The 22,720-nt window shown below is 42.0% G+C and overlaps 1 protein-coding gene across 1 annotated transcript in view; it reads right to left on the reverse strand.

Annotated features, from left to right (window-relative positions):
- The window catches only part of FMN1 (formin 1), a 398,649-nt gene extending 377,129 nt beyond the window's left edge, over positions 1 to 21,520 (reverse strand). Inside the window, exon 1 of the mRNA XM_015557593.1 lies at positions 19,542 to 21,520. Coding sequence (XP_015413079.1) covers positions 19,542 to 21,393 — 1,852 coding nt within the window. The 5' untranslated portion in view covers positions 21,394 to 21,520. The remainder of the gene's footprint in view (positions 1 to 19,541) is intronic.
- Positions 21,521 to 22,720: the final 1,200 nt, after the last annotated feature.

Genomic DNA, 22,720 nt, shown 5'->3' on the forward strand with positions numbered 1-22,720 from the left:
GACAATAAGAAAAAAATCTCATTTGAAATAATTAAGGTTTCTTATGTGTTAAAACATTACTCAGGACATGGACTATGGTTTAAGTTAAGAAATTGCCTAAGTACCAAATATTTAGCATTAGAATTTGGAATGAGGCTTTTCCACCTCCCATAAGCTCTATAAAATGTTCATTACTGAATCTATTTATGCCAGCTGGGTTCTGGAAATACAAACATGAACAAAGCCTAGGCCTCTATGAAAGAAATTCACAATCTACTGATTCCAGCTTCTAGAGAATCTACACATTGGTCTTTTCTGAACACCTTTGCAGAAATCCAGCAATTTTTTTGCTATGCTATTTCCACAGAGAAGAGTGCTAGGGAAGGAAAGTGAAAAATTTGTGGTGGAAATCAGAAACAATTACTCCCATCTTCACCAGCACATACTATTATGACCATTATGAATCAACAATTAAAAAGTAAGTTTTTAAAAACGCTTACTGCAGGAGAGTAACAGCAAAGCACTTAAAGCTTTAGTTAGATCAATAGAAAAAGTGGATGTCAGCACCAAAAAGGACAATTGTACTGGAAGTTAGAAGATCTGAAGTAATTTATCACTAAACAGTTAAAGTGCTTTGGATGGAATCTCATTTTCATTACCTGTACCATGAAGACACTGGGCCAAAGGATCCCTCTCAACTTTAGAATTTTAAAATCACAGTCCATTTGATACACCCTAATGACGTGATTGCCCGATACTGTTCTTGGCACCTTGTTTACTCTTCATAAGAATGCTATGCAGGACATTTTGTTATTCACAAAGTAGAAAAGAGAAAACTGAGGCTAAGAGAGGTTGTATAACTTGCATTAGACCATAGCAGCAGAATTCAGATCCATATCTACACTAATAAAAGAGAAACATGCAAATTGGTGTCACTCTGTTACGCCCATCAGCCAATCAGGATGAGTATGAAAATTAACCCAACAAAGATGGTGGTTAATTTGTATATGCAGGCATGGAGCAGAGACTGAAGGCTGTGGCACCAGCAAAGACTGAAGACAACTGAAGACTGAAGAGGCTTGGCTCCTCCACTATGGCCGGAGCAGAGAAGCCTCCAGGCTTGGCTTCTCTGCTGTGACTGGAGCGAAGGCCTGGGTCCTGGGTGCCAGAGGAAAACCGGTGCCGGCAGCCAGGGGAAGGAAGGCCTATTGCATGAATCTCTTTGTGCAACAGGCCTCATATATATGTGTGTGTGTGTGTTCTTCCATAATGCCCTGTTAAAAACCTTAAATCCATCCAACTAAATGCAGAAAAGCCATAGGGTTTGAAAACTAATTTATTTAGTTTCAATAAATCACAGTCATACCAAGTAAATGAAGGATATAAACACATATATGAAGACTAATGAATGAGATTCTTAGGGAGCTTTCAGAAAGACAAGACAGCATTTCAGTGATAGTCACTTTTCAAAAACAAGAATGAAGAAAACCTTCTTTGTTAAGCAACACCAAACACCAGTTAACTTTGCAAGCCAAGCCAAGTCTAGATGACTCCTCTGTTATTACAATCACAGAATCAAAATATTTAGATGTGAAAGATTCTCAGAGATAGACTGTCCTCAAAGATTTATTCTGTTATTCATCTTATCAATGAGCAAATGGAAATACAGATATATTACCAACTTTATTTCAATTACCATATGAAAGTATTACACTTAACAGAATATCTCAATTTATTTAATTAATGATCAAGTAAAAATTTAATTTATTTTACAAGCCTTCACCTTTTACAACATATTGACCATGAGCCTAAATAATTATATTGCTTTAAATGGCGTTGCTTTATCCCCTTGAGTTTAGGTGCTAATGAAAATTATTAATGATACAAAGGTCACCAAGCAATTGCTTATTGGGGAGATTTCTAGGGCTCCAAAGTAAATACTTAAGTAGCTACTATAACTCAAAGTCATTGAAAATTCAAAGAAGTTTCTTGTTACCTTCAAATTGGTGGTGGGAACAGGATATGAAGAAAGGGAAAGAAGCATAATTGAAGTTAGGAGACCTGAAGTATTATATCACTAAACAGTTATAGCACTTTAGATGGAATCTCATTTTCATTACCTGTACCATGAAGGCATTGGGTCGAAGGACCCCTCCCAACTTTAGTACTTTATAATCACTGTAAGAGGTGACAAATATCAACTAAATCATATTCTCCCATGTGAAGTTTGTAGAACAGCTGCTGGCTTTTAAAAAATATAAATTTTTTTCAGATGCTTTGAAGGTCAATGTCTCTAAAGACTTAACTTTCCTGAGGGATATACTTACACATATTTAAACATGTCAACATATTTCATCTCTCTAGGCAAAGTATACTTCTTTCATTTTTTCAGGATTAAAAATAAATCCTGATAGTACCTCTAAGCAGCAATACACCTGGAAGAAAATCAATGAATAATAAAGAAAAATAACATTTATTTTGTCCCTATGCGCTTTCCACCCATGGTGAAAAGAACCAGCTTATCTGCTTCTTTAAACTAAGGATGGGAACTACATCTAATAAAATGCCCCATATTAGGTAATGAGTATCAAACACTCTTTTTAAAATTAGAGTTTAATAATATAATGTGTGAGGTGGATACTGGAAATATCAGGGGGAACACTTTGTAAAGTATATGACTATCTGACCACTATGCAGCACAACTGCAACTAGTACAAAATAATATTGAATGTAAACTTCAATTGAAAAAAATCTTTTAAAGAATAAATTTTTTAAAAGAGAAATTTGAAGCCCAGAGAATTAATTTCTTTAAGGTCAAAAAAAGAATTAGAGCTGATCTTAAACTAGTTTTAGTGGTTAGATCAAAAAGAAAACAAAGCAAGCAGGACAAAGCATTTGGCTTGCAGCCCTTATTTTTGTTTGTTGTTGTAGTTTCTTAATATGTTTTTATTGATTTCAGAAAGGAAGGGAGATGGAGGGAGAGATAGAAACATCAGAGATGAAGGAGAATCATTGATCGGCTACCTCCTGCCCTTGACCAGAACTGAACGCAGGACCTTTCAGCCTGCAGGCTGACTTTCAATCTACTGAGCCAAACCGGCCAGGGCTGCAACCCCTCTCTTAAAGAGGTCTGATCTTATGGAAGAAGCCACTGGAACTAGTCCATTCACCTATCCAATATATACTGACTAGTCAAGCACTAGACAGTATAATAAATGCCAAAAGCACACAAACATTTTATGATTCCTGCCATCCAGGGGCTCATAACCTAATTAGTGTCAGAGACTTGCCTATAAACAACATGTCAACACCAAGTTTTTTAAATGGAAGAAGCACAAACTCTAACCTGGAAGATTAATGGAAAAGATGCATTTGTGCTGACTTCACAGATAAGTAGTTTATCATGGAAACAGCATGTGAAAGGCACGGAAGCTAAGCAAGGAAAGAAGGAAAAGAAGAAAAGATATTATAAAATAAATTTAGCCGAAACCGGTTTGGCTCGGTGGATGGAGCGTCGGCCTGCGGACTGAGGGGTCCCAGGTTCGAATTCGGTCGAGGGCATGTACCTGGGTTGCGGACACATCCCCAGTGGGAGATGTGCAGGAGGCAGCTGATCGATGTTTCTCTCTCATCGATGTTTCTAACTCTCTATCTCTCTCCCTTCCTCTCTGTAAAAAATCAATAAAAAATATATATTTAAAAAAAAATAAAAAAAAAATTTAAATCATTTTTTTTCCAATTTGATATGTGTGAAATAGGATCTTATTTTAATTGTCATTTTCCTAATTGCTGTGAGACTAAGCATATTTTCACATACTCATCATTTAGACTTTCTCTTAAGTGAAGTGACTATTTATCATCTACCCCCATTTTGTCCTCCTGAGTAGTTTGCCTTTTATTAACTAGAGGCCCAGTCCACAAAAAATTGTGCATTCAGGGTCCCTCAGCCCAGCCTATGACCTCTTGCAGTCTGGGACCCCTCGGAGGATGTCCACCTGCTGGCTTAGGCCCGCTCCCAGGGGGATCAGGCCCAAGATGCCAGTCAGACACCCCTCTGGCAGCTCAGCAGCCCTCGGGGGATGTCCACTTACCAGCAGGGAGCAGACCTAAGCTGCAGTCAGACATCCTTAGTGATACTGAGGAGGCGGGAGAGGCTCCCGTCACCACCGCTGTGCTGGCAGCCATCAGCCTGGCTTGTGGCTGAGCAGAGCTCCCCCTGTGGGAGTCACTGACCACCAGGGGACAGCTCCTGCATTGAGCATCTGCCCCCTGGTAGCCAGTGTGTGTCATAGTGGCCAGTGATTTCCAGTCGCTCTGCTGTTAGGGTCAATTTGCATATAACCCTTTTATTATATAAGATTAGAGGCCCAGTGCACAAAATTCCTGCATGGGAGGGGGGTCCCCTCAGCCTAGCCTGCACCTTCTTCAATCCGGGACCCCTTGGTAGATGTCCAAACACCGATTTAGGTCCAATCCCTCTCACAATTTTAGACTGTTGGCTCCTAATTGCTCCCCTGCCTGCCTGCCTGCCTAGTTGCCCCTAACTGACCCCCTGCCAGCCTGGTCGCCTCTTACTGCCCCGCCCCCCGCCAGCCTGGTCGCCCCCAACTGCCCCCCTGTTGGCTTAGTTGCCCCAAACTGGCCCCCCCTGCTGGCCTGGTCACCCCTCATGATCCCCCACCGGCCAGCCTGGTCGCCCAACGCAGCCTGCTTGTTCAGTCGTTTGGTCATCCCTCACTAAACCCCCTGCCGGCCTTGTTGTAGGCAGCCATCTTGTGAGGGCATGAGGGTTAATTTGCATATTACCTCTTTAATATATAGGATTTGTATAAATTCTTCATATAGTGGTATTTTGGATACTAATTCTTTGTTGCTTATAAGTACTGCAAATATCTTCTCCCTGCTTTTCTTATTACTTTAAAAATGATATCATTTGTGACAGTTAAATGAGTTTAAATTTAATTTTATATTATTTTAATATAGACAAATTCACAAATAAGTTTCGTTATGTTTGTGCTTTTAAGAAACCTTTTCCTGCCTGGCTAGTGTTGTTCAGTGGTTGAGTGTTGACCTATGAACCAGGAAGTCATGGTTTGATTCCTGGTCAGGGCACATGCCCAGGTTGTGGGCATGATCCCCAGTGTGGGGCATGCAGGAGGCAACCAGTCAATGATTCTCTCTCATCATTGATGTTTCTATCTCTCTCTCTCCCTCTCCCTTCTTCTCTGAAATCAACAAAAATATATTTATTAAAAAAAAAGAAATGCTTTCCTAAGACTTCCATATTTTCTACAAAAAGCTGCAAAGTTTTGCTTTTCACATTTCAGTTCTAAATCCACCTGAAATAGATTTTGTGCATGGCACAAGGAAGCTCCAAATTCATTTTTTCTTTCCATATAGATAATCAGTTCTTCCAGCATCATGTATTGAATAATGCATCCTTTCCCAGTCTTTATAATATCAGTTGTTGCAGGTAGGATTCCCTGGGAAATGGACTGAGAAGAGATTCCCATGCAGGCTTGGTGGAGAAAGGGAGGGAGGCATGATTGGGCAGAGGAGGTGCAGCTGCCACAGAGGCCTCAGCTGATTGCACAGGGAGCTCTGAAGCAGGGGCGGCCCTTCAGAGTTGTCCCGCACAAGGCACCAGGACTGAGCTTTTGGACTCTCACACACAGACCAGTCACTGGGTAGGACTGCCCTTGAGGAATAGGTGGAATCTCAGGAAAAGTAGCTACTTTGGGCAAAGGGCAGTTCTGAGGGGTGAAGTTGGGATGGGGGGTGGGGGGCGATGGGACACTCAGCCATGAGCCATCAACCAGCAATTCTCCCAGCAGCTGAGGGAACTAGGGCCTTGATATTAATAGGAGAATCTGGGTGACACACACAGTATCTTCTACACAGCCTTTGTCATGTATGCCCTTTCCAATTTTACGGGCTCACTATTCTTTTGGAGTCTTTTTCCTCTGAAATAACTTCCAGCTATGTCTCCATTTTGGTCCCCTGCATGTAACCCAATTTGTCAATGGCCTCCTTCCAATATGTACCCATAATTACACCCCAAACGCCATATTTGTCAGACTATTTACAGTACAGTAGTACATTTTTGCCCTTGATATCAATATCTATTACTAATGTAGTATGGCTTTTGCTTTAAACAGTCACATCACCTAGCTGGCTCAAAATCAATATGTTGTCAACTAAAATTGAAACCAAAGTCCTTTACTGGTAAGTGGATATTTTATTCTAAATGCAGAGTGTTTCCAGTATCCTCTTGAACTCAATCTTGTTCCATTTGCTTAGGAAGGATTTAGCAAGCTCTGATTCTGTCATCTAACACTTCTTTCTCCATCTCATTTTTCCTCCAAAGCTGACTAAGAACACCAATAAGATGTTGAAAAGAAAATATCTAAACAGGATTGGGAATGGCGAGGAGCCTTGTGACATGCAAATGATACCTTTCTCCTTTCTGGCACAGATCCATTCATCAACACTCTAAGTGTGAGGGCTTCTGTGTGTCTTTACATGGCAGTTGTCTTCCCAGTCACTGGAGGCAGGGACCTTAGCATGATCCTTGACTTTGTTTCCTTCCTCAACTTTAGAGCCAATCATCTAGTTCTGAGTCCACAGAGTTTTGGAATCTATTCCTTGTTACTAGCAACACCAAGGCCATTACAGACCTGTTTGATTCTTACTCCTATTTACAATTTAGGATGTTCCCACTGTTGCCAAAGCTATTTGCCTTGAAATAAAAGCTAATAGCTATTCTCCTTTTAGGGGTTCCCCACCTGGAAGAGATGACAGTAAGTACTGCCCCTGCTAGAAGAGAAGATGCATACAGCTTCCCAGGATGTAGTCTGCTGAGAGCATCCATGGGTCTCATTGGCATACAGACTATTGGGCTCACCGAGGATAATGGAAAGGCGGCAGCTCTTTGTAAGGCTGCGATTTGTAAACATAAAAACAATTCCTCACATTTGTAATGCACGTTCATGTATTCTGTCTCCTTTCATTCTCACAGCAACTCTGAAAGAGTGATATTATTAACCCGTTGTTGAGTGTGAGAGCTGGAGAAGTATGTTACGCAGAGACACATAGATAGCAATTGACAGAGGCAAGATTTAAACGTGGGCTTCCTAATTTCAAGGCAGTTGTGAATTAGGAAACTAATTTCAACTAAACAGTTGTGTGAGTCACGGTCTATTTGGCAGGAAAAAAAAAAAGCCATCTAAAGGCAGGGGAGTTCTGAAAGGACAGCCCCCGAACCTCTGAAAGGAAAATATTGCCCAGAAGACACAGGAAGTGATTTTTCTGGTGACACAGAGGCTGAGATGGAAGAGCTGCTGCAGCTGAGAAGCAGACGCTTTCCTGATTTGGGCTCTCTGTAAGATTAGTCATACATTATCATATGACTTTTCAAGACATTTGCTCTTAAAGGAATTAGAAAGATGGCAAGAAAATAGTAGTGCTGCTCTTTAGAATAAAGCTGCAGATATGTGATTGCAGTATCATAATTACTTACTAGATGGAATCCTGCAACTCCATAATATTTGCTGATAACATAAAACTGGTTGTAAAAGCTATATACTCGAAGCCTAATGGATGCTTAAAGACAATTTGGAGAAGTAGCATCTTGGACCACATGCAGCAACTGGCACTTGGAAGGCATAGGTAGTTATTTGAAGACAGCTGTATAGAAGCCAGATGTTCATCTTATGATTAATGGTAAAAAAAAAAAAAGTTGTGATCACAGTAACAAATGTTAAACAGGAAGCTAGCATTCTATCTTCAAGAACAGCAGTCTACCTTCCTGTATTAATGCAATGTACAATGTCAGTAGGATAATACAAAAATAATAGATTTTCATGTTTACAAGTGTATAGGTCCCTATATCTGATATAGTCTATAACAATTATTCAAAATCATTACAAAAATGGTTAAGTGGGAATTAAACTGTTTCTCAAGGATAACTCATCTATATCATTCCCCTTGAATAAAATATTTACACTTACAAGATTGTGAATTCATTTAACAAAGCTATACTTAGTATAATAATTTATGTCCCTTTAGTTAAAATTTCAAGTAATCACATCTCATCTTGTCATAGTGAATCTCGTATGCACAATAAATAAAAACCCATTCAACAATCAGCATTTATATACTATATGCTCTAAGCTATATCAAGTGTGATGCTGTGTTTTAGAGACACAAAGGTAAATAAAGCTTGGTCTCTGCTTCCATAGAGTTTATATTTAGACAGACATGTAAACAAATAATTATGGTATAATGCGATAATGTGTAAAGTTCTATGAAATGTTTCATTCTATGATGAGGGAGGTTTTATAATAGAGATAACATTTAGAACTTTTTTTTTTATTGCTTAAAGTATTACAAAGGGTATTACGTATGTGTCCAACATTTAGAACTTTTAAAAGACTTTATCTTGAAATAATTTTAGACTTACAAAAAAGTTGAAAAACAGAGAGTTCCCTATACCCTTCTCAATATTATGCAAACATTTACATTTGCATAACCAAGGTTAGGATGGATTTTGAAGAATGCCTAGGAATTTATCAAGTATCTCATGTAAAGAAAACATTTATGAATAAAACCACTGAGTTATAAAATACTATAATAATATCTAAATATTTTTGCAGAACTATTGTGCCAAGCCTTTTAAATATAGCACATAATCCTTAAAACAACTCGTAAGTATTTAAAATATTATATCTATCACCACTCCCATTTACATACTGAGGCAGTTGCCAATCTTCTGGTAGATAGCAGAGCTGGAATTTGACACTGACGTGTTCAGCTTTCACACACACGCTCTCAACCAGTACACTGTGATTAATGATCCAGAAATGGAGAACAGTCATTGTATATACACATTAGGTTACATTAGGGAAGGCTGTGGGGACAGTGTCTGATAGTGGAAGGAGAAAATAAGACCAGAAAGAGGATGTAAAGCCCTAAGTAATAGAAGGCTACTGTGATAGGCAGAATTCTAAGCTAGTCCCCTAGATTCCTGTCCCCTGGGGGACATGCCCAGAATAATCTCCTCTCCTTGAGCGACAGCAGAATCCGTGAATATGAATTCATGTCACTTCCACGATCCAGTTATGTATGTTATACGGCAATGGCAATGGCGAAGGAATTCTGCAGATAGAATTGTGGTCCCTGGTGTACTCACACCACTCCATTGGTTTGGGCCTCAAATTCTCAAGCCATTTTCTAGACCTAACTACTCTTTTCCTGGCCTTGATTCCTGCTTCCACTCTTGGAACCCTGTCTCATACTGTAAGGATCCTGCTCTGCTAGGTAATAACAGGCGTTTTATGGGCAAATTAATACAATGAGTTTTGTGCATAGCTTTGGGGATCAATCACATGGCCTCAAGTGATATTTTCATTGTATATTCTCACAACAGTGCTTTCACACAGAAGGCAAACTTCAATGGTGGGCACCAGGCATCAAGCGGTGGGGGGCCTTGCAGGACCCTTGAATCAGCCTAGAGGAGCTCTAAGTAGCTGCCCAGTCTTCTGGTTCACCAGTGTGTGGGTCATAAAGTAGCTTGGTGCAAATGTGCCAGCCTTTGATCATGCATAATACAACCTTGCTGGTTAATCTGTGACCAGCAAAACACATGACACGGTAAGCTGCCTCTGGTTTCCATTTCAAGTTTGATCACTTGGCTACACCTCAGTGACTGCTGTTGACCATACAGTTAAGTCTCATTTAAGATTAAGAAAGGTCTGTTGTAGTAAAACTGATTATGTTGTAAAATTATTCCAATTAAAAGAACAGTTTCTTTGAATCAGCCTAGAGGAGCTCTAAGTAGCTGCCCAGTCTTCTGGTTTTTTGTTTCAATTTTTAATTTTTTAGAAAATCCTCATCTGAGGATATTTTCCCATTGATTTTTAGAGAGAGTGGAAGAGAGAGGGAAATACAGAGAGAAGCATCGATGTGAGAGAGACACACTGATTGGTTGCCTCCTACACTTGTCCTGACCAGGGCCTGGGCCAGGGAAAAGCCTACAACCGTGGTATGTACCCTGGACCGGAACTGAACCCAAGACTCTTCGGTCCGCAGGCCGACTGAGCCAATCCAGCTCCGGCTGGAGGGTGTTTTTAAGTTAAAGTCAACAACCAAAACTTTTAATTAAATCAATGCAGACTGACCACCAAGGAACTGCAAATCATCCATTTGAAGTATAAGACAGGGTCTTACATTCAAAAGCTTGATGAGAATTCAAGACTGACACAGAAAACAATGAGATAATATTATAAATATATATATACTAGCATAATAATATGGAAATAATAGAGGTCCAAAATGTATTGTCTTCACAAAAAATGATATAGCTATCAGGAGTAACCAAATTATTATTAGTTGATAAAATTAAAAAAAGCTTTGTAGAAGATGTGACTTCAGATGGCTCAGAAATAATTGGTAGAAAGAAAGCGGACTTTGGTTTTTCTTATGCTATATCACCCTTTAACTTATTATTTCATAATGGAATGATATTATTATTAGATATGCAATTTTAATTTTTTTTACTTACTTTAATTGCAAATAAAACTTCACTGATTAAGTTCAAAAGCTATTGAGTGAGCCAGTTTCAAGCTAGACTGTGTAATTTTTAAAAAATTCACTGGAAAATCAAAATTAACCTACAGAAAACAATAAGACCAAGACAATGCTATTTAAGTCACTTAAAAACAGAAGTAAATATAGATGCTTTCATTGAGAACAATCAAGAAATTCACATCAAATAACCAGTTGTGAGCTATTATTTATAGCATCATTTCATCACTGAGAAACCCCAAAGAGTAAATTATTGAAATCTTTTCTGGCCCTCTGAGTCAACACTGGTCTTTAATTATAATAAAGCTATTATTTTCTAATATTCTATGAAGTATTTTCATCAACATTATGTTACTTGATTTTCAAAAGAACCCTATGAATGTAATATTATTCTTTCCAGCAAATGCAGTCAAGGGAGTAGCAACCAGGTGCAAAATCGCTATTTCTCTGGCTCTACCAATGCTGGCACTCCCCTCCCCTCCACAATTTCTCCTAGTCATTCTAGGAATCACATGTGCTCACAGATGCAATCCTCCCATCATCACTGCTGCTCTTTCCTTCTCTGACTGTTTAATGTGCCTCTAGACACTTCTAGAATCGTCACCTGGGCTTTTGCAGCTAAGGTGCCAGCTGCGTCCCCAACGCACTACTGCCCTCCTCCCTCACTTGTCCTCTTCTCCTTAGTATGAGAATCTGGTTCGCTCCACCAGATTCCCGGTCACACCGCTTCAACAGCACCTCGAGTAGGGATTCTTCATCCCCACATTTGTTATACTGTTATGAGACCCTGTCTTCAATATCTGAAGGGCATGTTAGTAAAATTACTCTGTAACTTTCTGCACTGCTTTTTTCATTGCAGTCTTCTCTCCCTACCATCCAGGCATGAGTCCCTGAGAGCTGGGTCAGCAGAAAATCTGGAGGACATCCGTCAGGCTATTTTTACTGTTGTCCCTCCCTCGAGGCTGATACCCCTTCCTCTGCCTCAGATCCTGCTTTCCTAGGATGCGCTCCGCCGTGTGACAACCTTCGGAGCACTGAGGCAACGAGGTCTTATCAGGTCTAACCGTCTCATTATCCGGACACATGGGCTTAAGCCGCATGTGCTATTTGTTCTCTCCACAAGCCTTCTGGGCTGACCTGGAAACCAACAGCTTTAATCAGTCACAGGGTTATTTTTGGGGCTCTCTTCCCAAATGCAAAACTCTGAGTCAAAATTTTAACTAAGGCTTAAAACAAACAAAAAAACCGACACCAAAACATTTTAGAAAAAATATGTGAAACCTTCCAACTTACTGCCTTAAGTTGAGAATAAAACTGTCACAGGAATCACAAAAATCTGAATCTCAATATCTGAAGCCCTCACTCACTTGCTTGGTAGGAAGTGAGGTCTTAGACTCCTCCTCCCCTCTTATGCCCTCCAGGGGCCCATGCTTGGGAGCCTGCGGCCCTTGCCTGCTTGGGCTCTGTTACTCTGTCACTCTGTCACCCTTGGGTTGCTAACAACCTCTTCCTGACCCCTGTAGCCGGGGCTGTGCTCTCCCTCGGCTCAGAAAATTTCTGCTTCTCTCAAATAGATCTTCCACCTGCGAAACCACTGGGCTTCTGATGACAAAGTCATTCCTTCCCTCATGCCAAGAACCCTTCTCCTAGACTAGGTAGGGCCCTCTCGGGAGTTTGAGAAAATATCTGAACACAGAATTTTGATCCAGACTTGTTCTCTCACAATATTTCCCTTTCCATTGCCCATTGTTCCTATCTATTATCAGGTATCCTTCAAAGACCCCACAGGTCCCTCTATGTCCTAAACATATCTTATTCCCAATCTGACAGTTTCAACTTCTTTGCTATAAGGCACTGGGCCACAGAGACAGCCTCTGGTCCCATGTGCAGGAGCAACGCATGACTGTGGGGAACTCCGAGGATCTTCGGCCAGAGTGAAGAAACTCTGGAGCACGATCTGGTGGGCAGCTGAGCTACCAGGGCACAAAGGAACCAGGGGGATGGTATGGCCTAATGTCGCAACCCAGGGGCCACAAAAGTGTACTCAGTAGCATGGGTTGATTCCCATTTAAGAACTAACAGGAGTTTGATCCTTGTAAGTGATCAGAGAGTAAAGTAAAATAGGCAGTGAAGGTCATTTACCTGATTAAAAATGATCAAGAAGAAGAAAGTGGGCCCAGAGTCGGTGTGTACTGTTTTCAGAAAGCACCCTCTCACAGAAGGGTCCATGAAGAATAAAACAAAACATACAGCTCCAATATTCAGTACTTTACTTTGTCAACTTGATTAAATGCTTGATATATATATATATATATAATGCAAATGAGGCCGGGACTCTATAACGGTCACGATCAGCTCAGAACAACATGCAGGCATGGCCCGGAGCCTGAGATATCAACACAGAGGGGTGCCTGCTCTGAGCCTCTCACATGGCTGGGGGCAGGCCCCCAGCAGACACGCAGACACACACACACACACATGGCGCCTGCTCTGAGCCCCCATGGCACCGCTGCGCGGCGGCCCCGCACACACACACACACACGGCGCCTGCTCTGAGCCCCCATGGCACCGCTGCGCGGCGGCCCCGCACACACACACACACACGGGGAGCCTGCTCAGAGCCTCCGAGGCCAGACTGCAGCTTAGGCCCTAAAGCCGTCAGTAGGAAATCCCCTGAGGGCTCCTGGATTGTGAGAGGGGGCAGGTTGGACTGAGGCTCTCCCACCCACCCCAGTGCATGTATTTCGTCTACCAGGCCTCTAGGTCAATTATAAGCTTTAAAGTTTGTCTTTTCTAATGCCCCCAAGAAATGATGCTATGAGGCAGAATAGTTGTCATGTGAAAATACAGGATGGTGCAAAAGTATGTTTACAGTTGTTCCTATGGAAAATAATATAATTGTTAATAAATAATAACATGAGAATAAACTGTGTTTCGTGTACTCACAACTATAAACCTACTTTATATATATATATGTGTATATATATACACACACATATATATATCTTTATTGATTTCAGAGAGGAAGGGAGAAGGAGAGAGGGATAGAAACATCAATGATAAGAGAGAATCAATGATTGGCTACCTCCTGCACACCCCCTACTGGGGAATACGCCCGCAACCCAGGCATGTGCCCTTGGCCGGAATCGAACCTGGGACCCTTCAGTCTGCAGGCCGACGCTCTATCCACTAAGCCAAACTGGCTAGGGCTGTAAACCTACTTTTGCCTCACCCTGTACATATGCAATAAATCTTCAAATTATAGTCTCTTTTTATTTTAAAAATGGTCTTATCTCACTCTCTTTTTATTTAAATGGTCTTTGAGATTTTTCAGTGGCTATTACTTTTAATCACAGTGTTAATTCTGCCATTTCTATATTTCTTCAGAATTACTTTAGATGAATGTATTTGGCTTAGGACCCAGACTGCCACCCTTGATTTAAATCTTATACTCGAATCCAAGAACAGAAAAGTGACAAATAAAAAACAATTCAATAGAAGGTGTTATCCTTAAGGCACAACTGGATATTGACCTGGGAAAAAATTCACTTATGTAAAGCTGTTTTGGGATTTTAAAACATCAGATCTTGGTCATGGTCCTGGCCTTTAAAAACAAAATCTTAACAAGAGAAGCACTTTATTTTATATAGAATCTGACCACAAAATGTAAATTGTTCATTGGTAGAAAAATCTATTTAAATATCCCATATGCAAATTAGTTACTCTTAATTTGCATACCTGGGGAAGACATTTTTAAATTATTTTTGTGCTTTGCATAAAAAGCAACCAAGCACAATGTGTTGTCAATCACTGGTAAATGTAAGAGCTATGCATTTAAAAAAACAGATTAATCTTTCTGAATTCACAGACTGAAACCTGCACCACAAGATCTTCCAATTCTTTCACTTCCTCTATATTTGAACTTTAAACAATAAGACAATTGACCTAATTAAACAGCAAAGAAATGAAACAGTGCAATAATTACTTATTATCAAGATAACCAGTGTTCTATAACAAAACATATACTACACATACACACATCCTTCTTTACCTCATTGGTCATTTACAATACCATTCCATCTGTCTACACTTTTTGGTCCTCAGGGCAAAGTCTATCTGCATCATCTTGTCTCACTCTTGCCCTCCAGATCCACTCTCCGCCCTTCTGCACATGCTCTTGGCTCCAAAGGCTGACCTTTCAGATCGCATCTACCAAGTCCCTTACACTCTGCCTTATGGTTGGTTCAGTTAGAGGAGTTTTCTAGGCAGAAGATCAAAGGAAAGTGAGGCCAGGATATTTATTCCCACAACTTCCTCTCTGCCAGGTGCCTCTACTGCAGGCCACTGTTCCCGCCACATGGTCCTCCTGATTAAGCTCCCCTGTCAGGTTCCAGTGACCCCTGCTTCCCTTGTTCCTTCAGGCCTGGGGATGTCGGTTACCTGTCAGGACCCTGTCTGAACTGCCTTCCTCTCTTGGTTTTTGGATAATGATCAGTCCTCATCCAGTCCTACCTCCCTGACAAGTCCTTTATGGGCATTGCTTTCACAGGGCTCCAGCAACCTGAATTTCTCTTCGTAACAATGCTGTGTATCAATGATGAACTTTTGCCTCATTAAAGGACATGGGTAAAATACAGAAAAGTGTGGTTTAGCTATAATCCTACCATACATGCACATCACTCTAGGAGTATCTTTTTTCTTTAAAAAGTGCGTTTGGCTCAGTGGTTAGAGTGTCAGCTCACGCACCCAAGGGTCACAGGTTGATTCCCAGTCAAGGGCATGTATCTGGGTTTCAGGTTTGATCCCTGGCCCCAGTTGGGGCGCATGCGAGAAGCAACCAATCCATGTGTCTCTCACAATGATGTTTCTCTCTCTCTCCACCCTCCATCCCTCCCCTCCACTTTCTCTAAATATAAATGAGAAAAAAAAAATCCTCTGGTGAGGATTAACCAAAACCAAAAAATAAAAAAGTAGTTACAAATCACTCTTTAAAAAATCACAGGTGACACTTTCACCACAACCTGTGCAATGATGTAAATATAAATAAAGAAAAAAGTGAGTGCTCTTCCCCAGTGCTTCTGGAGCCTCAGTCCCCACCTTCTCCCTGCCTTGGCCCTAAATACAGCATTGAACAGCCTGGCCAGTCTTCTCTATACCTGTCTCCATGATATTCAAACCCATACCAAAATATATATACTCATACATGGAGAAGGTGATACACTCTCTAGAAAAACTGAGAGCATGTTACTAGAAGTAGATCTAGTTCACTACCTTGAATAGCCTCATAATATTACAGAGTGTAAGTATACTATAATTTATCTAACCCTTTCTCTACTGATGAAAATTCAAAAATTTTTCAGCTGTCTTTGGTACTACAAACAATGCTCCAATAACTGCCCTTATGCACACATTCTTATTAGTGCATCTATTTATGTAAGCTAAATTCCTAAAAGTAGGGTTGCTAGGACAAAGTTACATATAGTTTCAATTACTGAAGTAACTTCACTTACTTTCTTAAAATATATATAGCAATGTATTTCCTGTCAATTTAATTCTTGATTTGTTTTACATGGGTATAAGATGGTATATGCAATTTTTGAATGTTATTTTCTTTCTTAGCATTAATTACAGATAATTTTCTATATGTTTTCTGCAATAATCTTTCTATATACTTTCTGTAGTAATCTTAACATCTGTCCATTAATATTGTAAAGCTTCTTTAAAATTTTATTGGCATTGCATCACACCTCAATATTACATCTACTCCCCCATAATATATATGCAGAGAAGAATCAAAGGTTTGACAGTAGCATTAGATATAATAAAATCTATTACACATACGCCTCTCAACCCTCAATCAGTTGACTTAACTACATCTTTCCATGGGCACAAGAATTGGACAAGTGAGTCACAATATCAAGAAGAACTATGCCTGGGGCATGTGCTTCCATCACCACCCTGGTGATTTCAATCAAAGGAAAAGATCACGAGATGGCTGAGGAGCCCCCTGAAGCGCTGGGAATGGGGAGCCAAGTTCCATGTGATTCTGCTGGCTTTAAATGGGTCTACTGAAGATCAAAGGTAAAAGAAACCATCGAAACAGAAAGGAATTCAGCCCCAAGGCTACTGCTATGCAGGCTTGCACAGCTACAGTCCCTCAAGGTTTGAGAAAATACCACATTCTACAAAGGCTTGGGAACATTCTACAGCAGTTTCCATCCCAAAATAAAAGACTATAAAACCAATTCCAAGGTGGGGGAGAGGGAGAGAGGAGGAGGGTGAGAAGAGAAATCTGGCCACTATTCATTGTTAGTATATTTTCTATTTGATCATATCACCACCAGTCAAGAAATTCCTGCGTGTACCCCTTGGAATGGAGAGTTAGGAAAATTACAAAGCTACAGGATGTGGACCAATAGGCTCTGTGATACCTCTGTGCTATCTCCTCTGTGGATGGTGATGTTGGCTTTAATGGCTTGGTCCTGTGAGAAGGAGAAGCGGATTTCATTCTTTCCTGGGAATTACTACTTGTCCATAACACTTAAGAATCTTCCAACTGGAAACGGGTCTGATTACTTTTGCCAGCCTTAATCTCCTACTAAAGCAGTTAATGGGAGCTTTCAATAATGCTAATCACATCACTTCAATAAAATACCTACATGTTAGTTCCACAGGAAATACATGTCCACAGACCATAAACTCAACCTGGTAATAGCTGACATGGGAGAAAGGGGGGAGGTGGATGCAGATAAAGGCGCACTGTGCAGTGACAGTAAATGAATTACAGACCCCTCCTCTAGGCTGTGGGGACTGCCTGAGGCCTCTGCTGGGATGAGGTGGGAGGAAAGAGAAAGTTAAAAAGGCAGCTGGAAGCAGAAAAGTCCCCCTGTCTGGACCCATCAGCTGCAGGAAGTCACTGATGGATCCAGAATATGAAGAGGACTCAAGGCTGCAGAAAAGGGGAACTAAAGGGAGGGAAGGGGAAAAGAACATGGGATAAACATCAAAGGTATTATGTAGAGAACTCCCTCCCTTAATGGTTTTCAAAGGAGGGCCAAGATAAGAGCTAAAATTTGGATGTCCTGGGGGAAGGTCCCAGCAAAAGGGAAGTTATCCGGGCCAGAAAAAAATGGTCCCTCTGAACCCCTATTCTCCTTTCCCTTTCCAACTCCTTTCATAAAGTTGGAAGCACCAGGGGTGTCCCTGCCAAGGAATCGCTGTGATTCTAATGACTGGCTCAAGATCCCAATGGAAGACCTGGGACCAAAATAAAGGGAATGGTTCAGAGTGATTGTATGGAGAAGCCAAGGAAGGAAATGATCATCTGTTGAGCTTGCCCCTCAGTGGGTTCATGGTCATCACCCAAAAGCTGAATGTCCTCTGGGTGTCCGCCTTGACCCACGTATGGCAGAGCTTTTGTAATATCTTTTCTATAGAAAAAGAAAAACAAAATAAAAAGATAATTCTAAGTCAGGAGGAAAGGTTTATGGATGCTCAATGTATTTACACCTTCTGGATGAGGAACACACAGAATCCTAGAATTTGGTGACTTCTAAAAAGAACCTTCAGAGTGAAGCTAGTCATTCTGCACTCACATTTCCAAGACTCTCTCACCTAATAGTTGTAGAGAGCTTCTGTTCCAAGTATTTCACAGTATGCATAGGGAGAAAGAGTTTTCATCACTAGGGTTTCAGGATACATGCTTATAAAATCTACAATTCTATGGCTTTCTTGATGACACAGATTGGTTATATTATGAAAGAAGCAAGTGTTACCAAACTAAGATCAATATATTGCAAACACACGATGAAACCATTTACCACATTGTTTTATGAGCCAGCCCCTCGACCAATGATTTAGAAACATTTATAAAAATGTCAAGAATTCAAAATAGTAAGAAAGCTTTTGAAGTTTTTCTTTCCTACATAGATATTTTTATCTCAAAAAATTGCCATGATATTTGCTCTAACCTGTGAGAGACCATATATCATGTTACAAACTATTCCCTAGACAAAGCATCGACCATATGCTGCTAAAGCACCGCTGAAAGAGAACCTGTTACTCGCACGATGGCACACAAGACCCTGCGCATCTGGCCACGCTGGCCTGGAAAATGTAACGAGTACAGGAGTGGCACTTCCTACACCTTGCTGTTTGTGGTCTTACTGGACCCACTTACAGAAGACCCCAATTGTGTTCATGTAAAATTTTAAATCACATTAAGCATATGAGCCAGATTGTCTCTGTAGCACCTTTTGCATAAGAAATGATGTTGCACCAGGAGTGGTAGGAACCCATAAATAAGTTATAACTTCAGAGCAAACACTGCTTTGTGCTCCTTGAGGAAATTAAAAAACAGAAATTAAAAAAAAAATCTGAACGAAGTCACTTCAAATTAAACTGAATTCATCACTCCTCTGGTAAAAACAAAGAAAGTTTTTGTCATAAAATAATGATGTTACAAAGGTGATTACTAAAAAGAAAAACAAACAACAAAACCCTCTAACAACAGACACAGCGCGCTTTTGCTCTTCTACTCGGAGAATCCCCACAAATTCAAGCTACTCAGCAGTACCGCCAGCAAAATTCAGGCCAAGGGGCCAATTACCCGGGGTTTGCATCAAAGGCAGCGACCAGTTGCTACTTCTCCCTGCTTGTTTGCTCCTGTTCCTTTGAGAGTCCTGTGGTAAGCAACCATGGAGGCAGCCTTAGCGTACGCCCACCAAAATAAAATAAAACAAAGACATTTACAAAGTATTACTTCTGGAAGCAACTACAATCCTGACTCCGTAAGTAAACACCATCCTCACAATCTCAACACTTCCCTATACCACTCCCAGTTTTCTTGCTACAAGGAGAATTGACTAACAAGCCCAGGAATGTCAGTTCATTGTCCACTAACCTGTCCCTGAATAGCACAAGCAGTTTGTGAATCACCCCCCAAAAAATGATGTAAAGCATCTTAAACAGGGACTAACCTGGAGGTGACTGGTGCGGAGGCTGAGCTGTGATCCTCCCGGGCCCCAAGATCTTTTCCAAAGGTTCCCCAGGCACCAACCGAGGTTGGTCCGCTCTGAGGAAGGCCGAGCTGGCTCCTTTGGTCTCCGTGACCTTCGCAGAGGATGATGGCTCCAAGGTGTCAGCAGAGGTGGACCCAGTGAAGGTGCCACTCTTTTTACCAGGAGAGTCATCAAGAGCGGCTTCCCTCTCACCAGGCAGCCGGAGGAGCCTGTGATGCTGGGGAGGGCTGGGGAGCCTTGGAGATAGAGGCGAGGGAACAGGTGACATCCGTGTGTGTGTGCCAGACTGAGAGGATGAATTATTAAATACCATGCCCCGAGCTGGTGGGGGCGGCCTCTCACCACCTCCGCCCTGTGAGGAGTCGGGGCCAGCGCTGTGGGGCAGATCCAGAAACAAGGTCTTGTGGCCGCTCAGAGACAGCCCAGTCCTCCTCTTACTTCCAGTGTCTGGGAGGGTGCGGGGGGCCGTCCTGCTGAGGGGGAAGCCCAGCCTCTTCCCCTCAGTGGCTTCAACTAACTTCTCACTCTCTATCACCTTCAGGAGAACCTTGTTCACAGCCCCCTCGGTGCTGGCTGGAGGACATTCCCTGGCCGACGACTGCCGTGACCCGTCCCTGTGCTGCTCCTTGCCCTGCCGCTTGGAACCAGGAGCCCCAGCCTTGGCTGCTGGGAGGGTGAGCAAGTCTGCGCTGGGAATGAACTCAGCTTGGGCTGCTGGGTGAACAGCAAGCCCTCCTTCGCCCTCAGGATGCATCTGAACTACTCTCTGCACCTGAGCAGACAGGTCCTGGACTCGGGCCACCACTTTGGAAACAGGTTTCTTCCTGTGAGTCCGCTCGGCACACTTCTCCCTCTGGCCCCTCTCTGTGGGTGGATGCTTCTCGGGGTGCTTGTGACTTCCAGAGACACCTGTCTGCTGATGTGCCAGCCTGTGAGGCTTCCTCGGTAGCTCCCCAGCACCACTATCCCCTGGCTCGTCCCCTGGCTCCGTGGAGCTGCAGTCAGGGGGCGATCCTCCTCTTCCAAACTCAGCATCCTCAGAAGTGAGCCCCAAGCTCCCAAAGCCAGGGTCAGGGTCCAGCGTCTTGGCGATCTCCAGGGGGCAGATTTCTCTCCTCTGCAGGGAAGAGAAACGAGCCCTATGTGGAAGCAAGTTGCCTCTCTCTTCTAGAAGCCCACGATTAGGCCTCTCTCGAGAAAGAGGAAGGGAGTTGCTGGGACAGACATGGTCCCTCCCCATCTGAGGAGCTGATTCCTGGCCCCCATGCCCTTTTCTTCTTGTCCTCTTCTGCGGAAGCGCCTCCACACTCTCTCTCCCTCCCCCAAACCGCCGGGGCTTTTTGCTTCTCTGGGTGCTCCTCTTATTGAGACAACCCACGAGGGGCTCTCCCTGCAAGTCGCCAGCACTCTGGAAACAGTCGTCCTCAGGGGCCAGACTCACGGACAGCTCCAGCAGCTTCCCCTCCTGGTTCCCCATCGTGATCCCCAGGATGTGGTCTGAGCTTAGGAGATTGGCCAGCAGTCTCTCTCTCTCTGCCGTGAGTTTGTACAGCTCAGTTAGAATATCCTTCGTGGGAGTCTGCTTGAAAAATATGTCCCCTGGATGTTCATCCGGCTGCAGACTGAGGCTGATGACGTCCGACCCCTCCCTGACTTGGTAGCAGTTCTGAAATGCCTTATTGGATCTGTCTAGAGTTACGGTGCCCTTGTATGAAAATCCTCGGACTTCCCCCCGTGGAAGATAGAAGCTGATGTAGCAGAGTTCAGTAATGGGCTTACGCAATTGGAGGGAGCAGTGAGTGCCTTCCATTATGCCTGCCTAATTATTCATGCCTCAGAGATGCTGGTCTGTGGTCAGGCTTCCCAGGCTCCAATGCTGGGGCATGTGATGGTGGCTACGCAGAGAGAGCAGCTGACCGTCATCTCCAGCAGTGAGACTGCCTGAGGAACAGGGGAAGAAAGTAGCTTGTCTAACAGAGTGGATAAATCACACACCAACATAAATCAAAGCATCCCCATGACTTAGCCTTCCTCTCTGGCTGACCTCAACCAATCCAGGCATCAGCCAGGAGGCTGGCTGCACCGCTTCCCCACTCCAACCCCTCCCTGGACCAGCAGAGCTTCTCTACAGCTGAGAGATGGGAGCGTGCTCTAACTTTAGCCCCAAGAAAAAAGTTCCTTCTCCCCACATGGGAACTCACTATATACCTTAGAGAAGGTCTCTCAGCTTCACTAGGCTTCAGTTTATGTTCTTCTATAAAATAGAACTAATGTATCTCCCAGAAATCCTGAGGTAGGGGGACTTTGAGATCCTTAGAAAAGAGAGGCATTTTAATAACCTGTGTTTGGAATATCACTTTGCAAAAATAAGTCAAGCCTTTTTACTTTCCAAAAACCACCTTCTAAGATTTGACATTATCTATTAAAGTAGAATGGGGGAAAGGTACTCAGCCACAAATTTGGATTCTCTTCTAAACATAATTCATATTTTGTCAAAAGAACTAAAAGTGAAAAATTTAAAGTTTAAAATTTAAATGAGTGATTCGGGAGTTTTAATCAAGTTTATTTTTTTCTCTCATACTTCTTGCCCACTTAAGGCCAAATGGAATAAAGAAAAAGCAAAAATCTGAAAGCTAATGCTAGCACTATATGGATTTTCAAATGTCTTCACCATTGAAGTGGCTAAAACATCACATAATCAGTAAAGGTGGCTGCTCCCTCCTATAATTTGAGGTATCCCAGGAATATCTCTGTGGCTAACATCTTTACACACAAGCATGGAGTTTAGAATTCTGTAGTACAGCACTTCATTTCTTTATTTAAGGCTTCCATGCTTAAAGGAAATCTCCTTGGGAAGGGAAACAATAATAATTTATTGACCATTAATATATTCCGTGAATGATTTTTCTCAGATCTTTTCTAACTGGTTCTAAAGAGTAAAAAGCTATACAAAGGTATATTTTAAGTGGAGGAAGAGTAAAATGAGGAAGAGTTTTATAATTGAAACTTCTCGAAGAAGAGTGATAAAATGAAGGTTAAAAAAAAAAATGCAGACATCTGATCAACCAAAAGTGCCAGATGGGCTCAGAGTACTCTCGGAAAAAGAAGTGGAACAATATTTTTAAAGTACTGAAAGA

The sequence above is a fragment of the Myotis davidii genome, unplaced genomic scaffold (assembly GCF_000327345.1).
Source record: "Myotis davidii unplaced genomic scaffold, ASM32734v1 scaffold46, whole genome shotgun sequence".
Lineage (NCBI taxonomy): Eukaryota > Metazoa > Chordata > Mammalia > Chiroptera > Vespertilionidae > Myotis > Myotis davidii.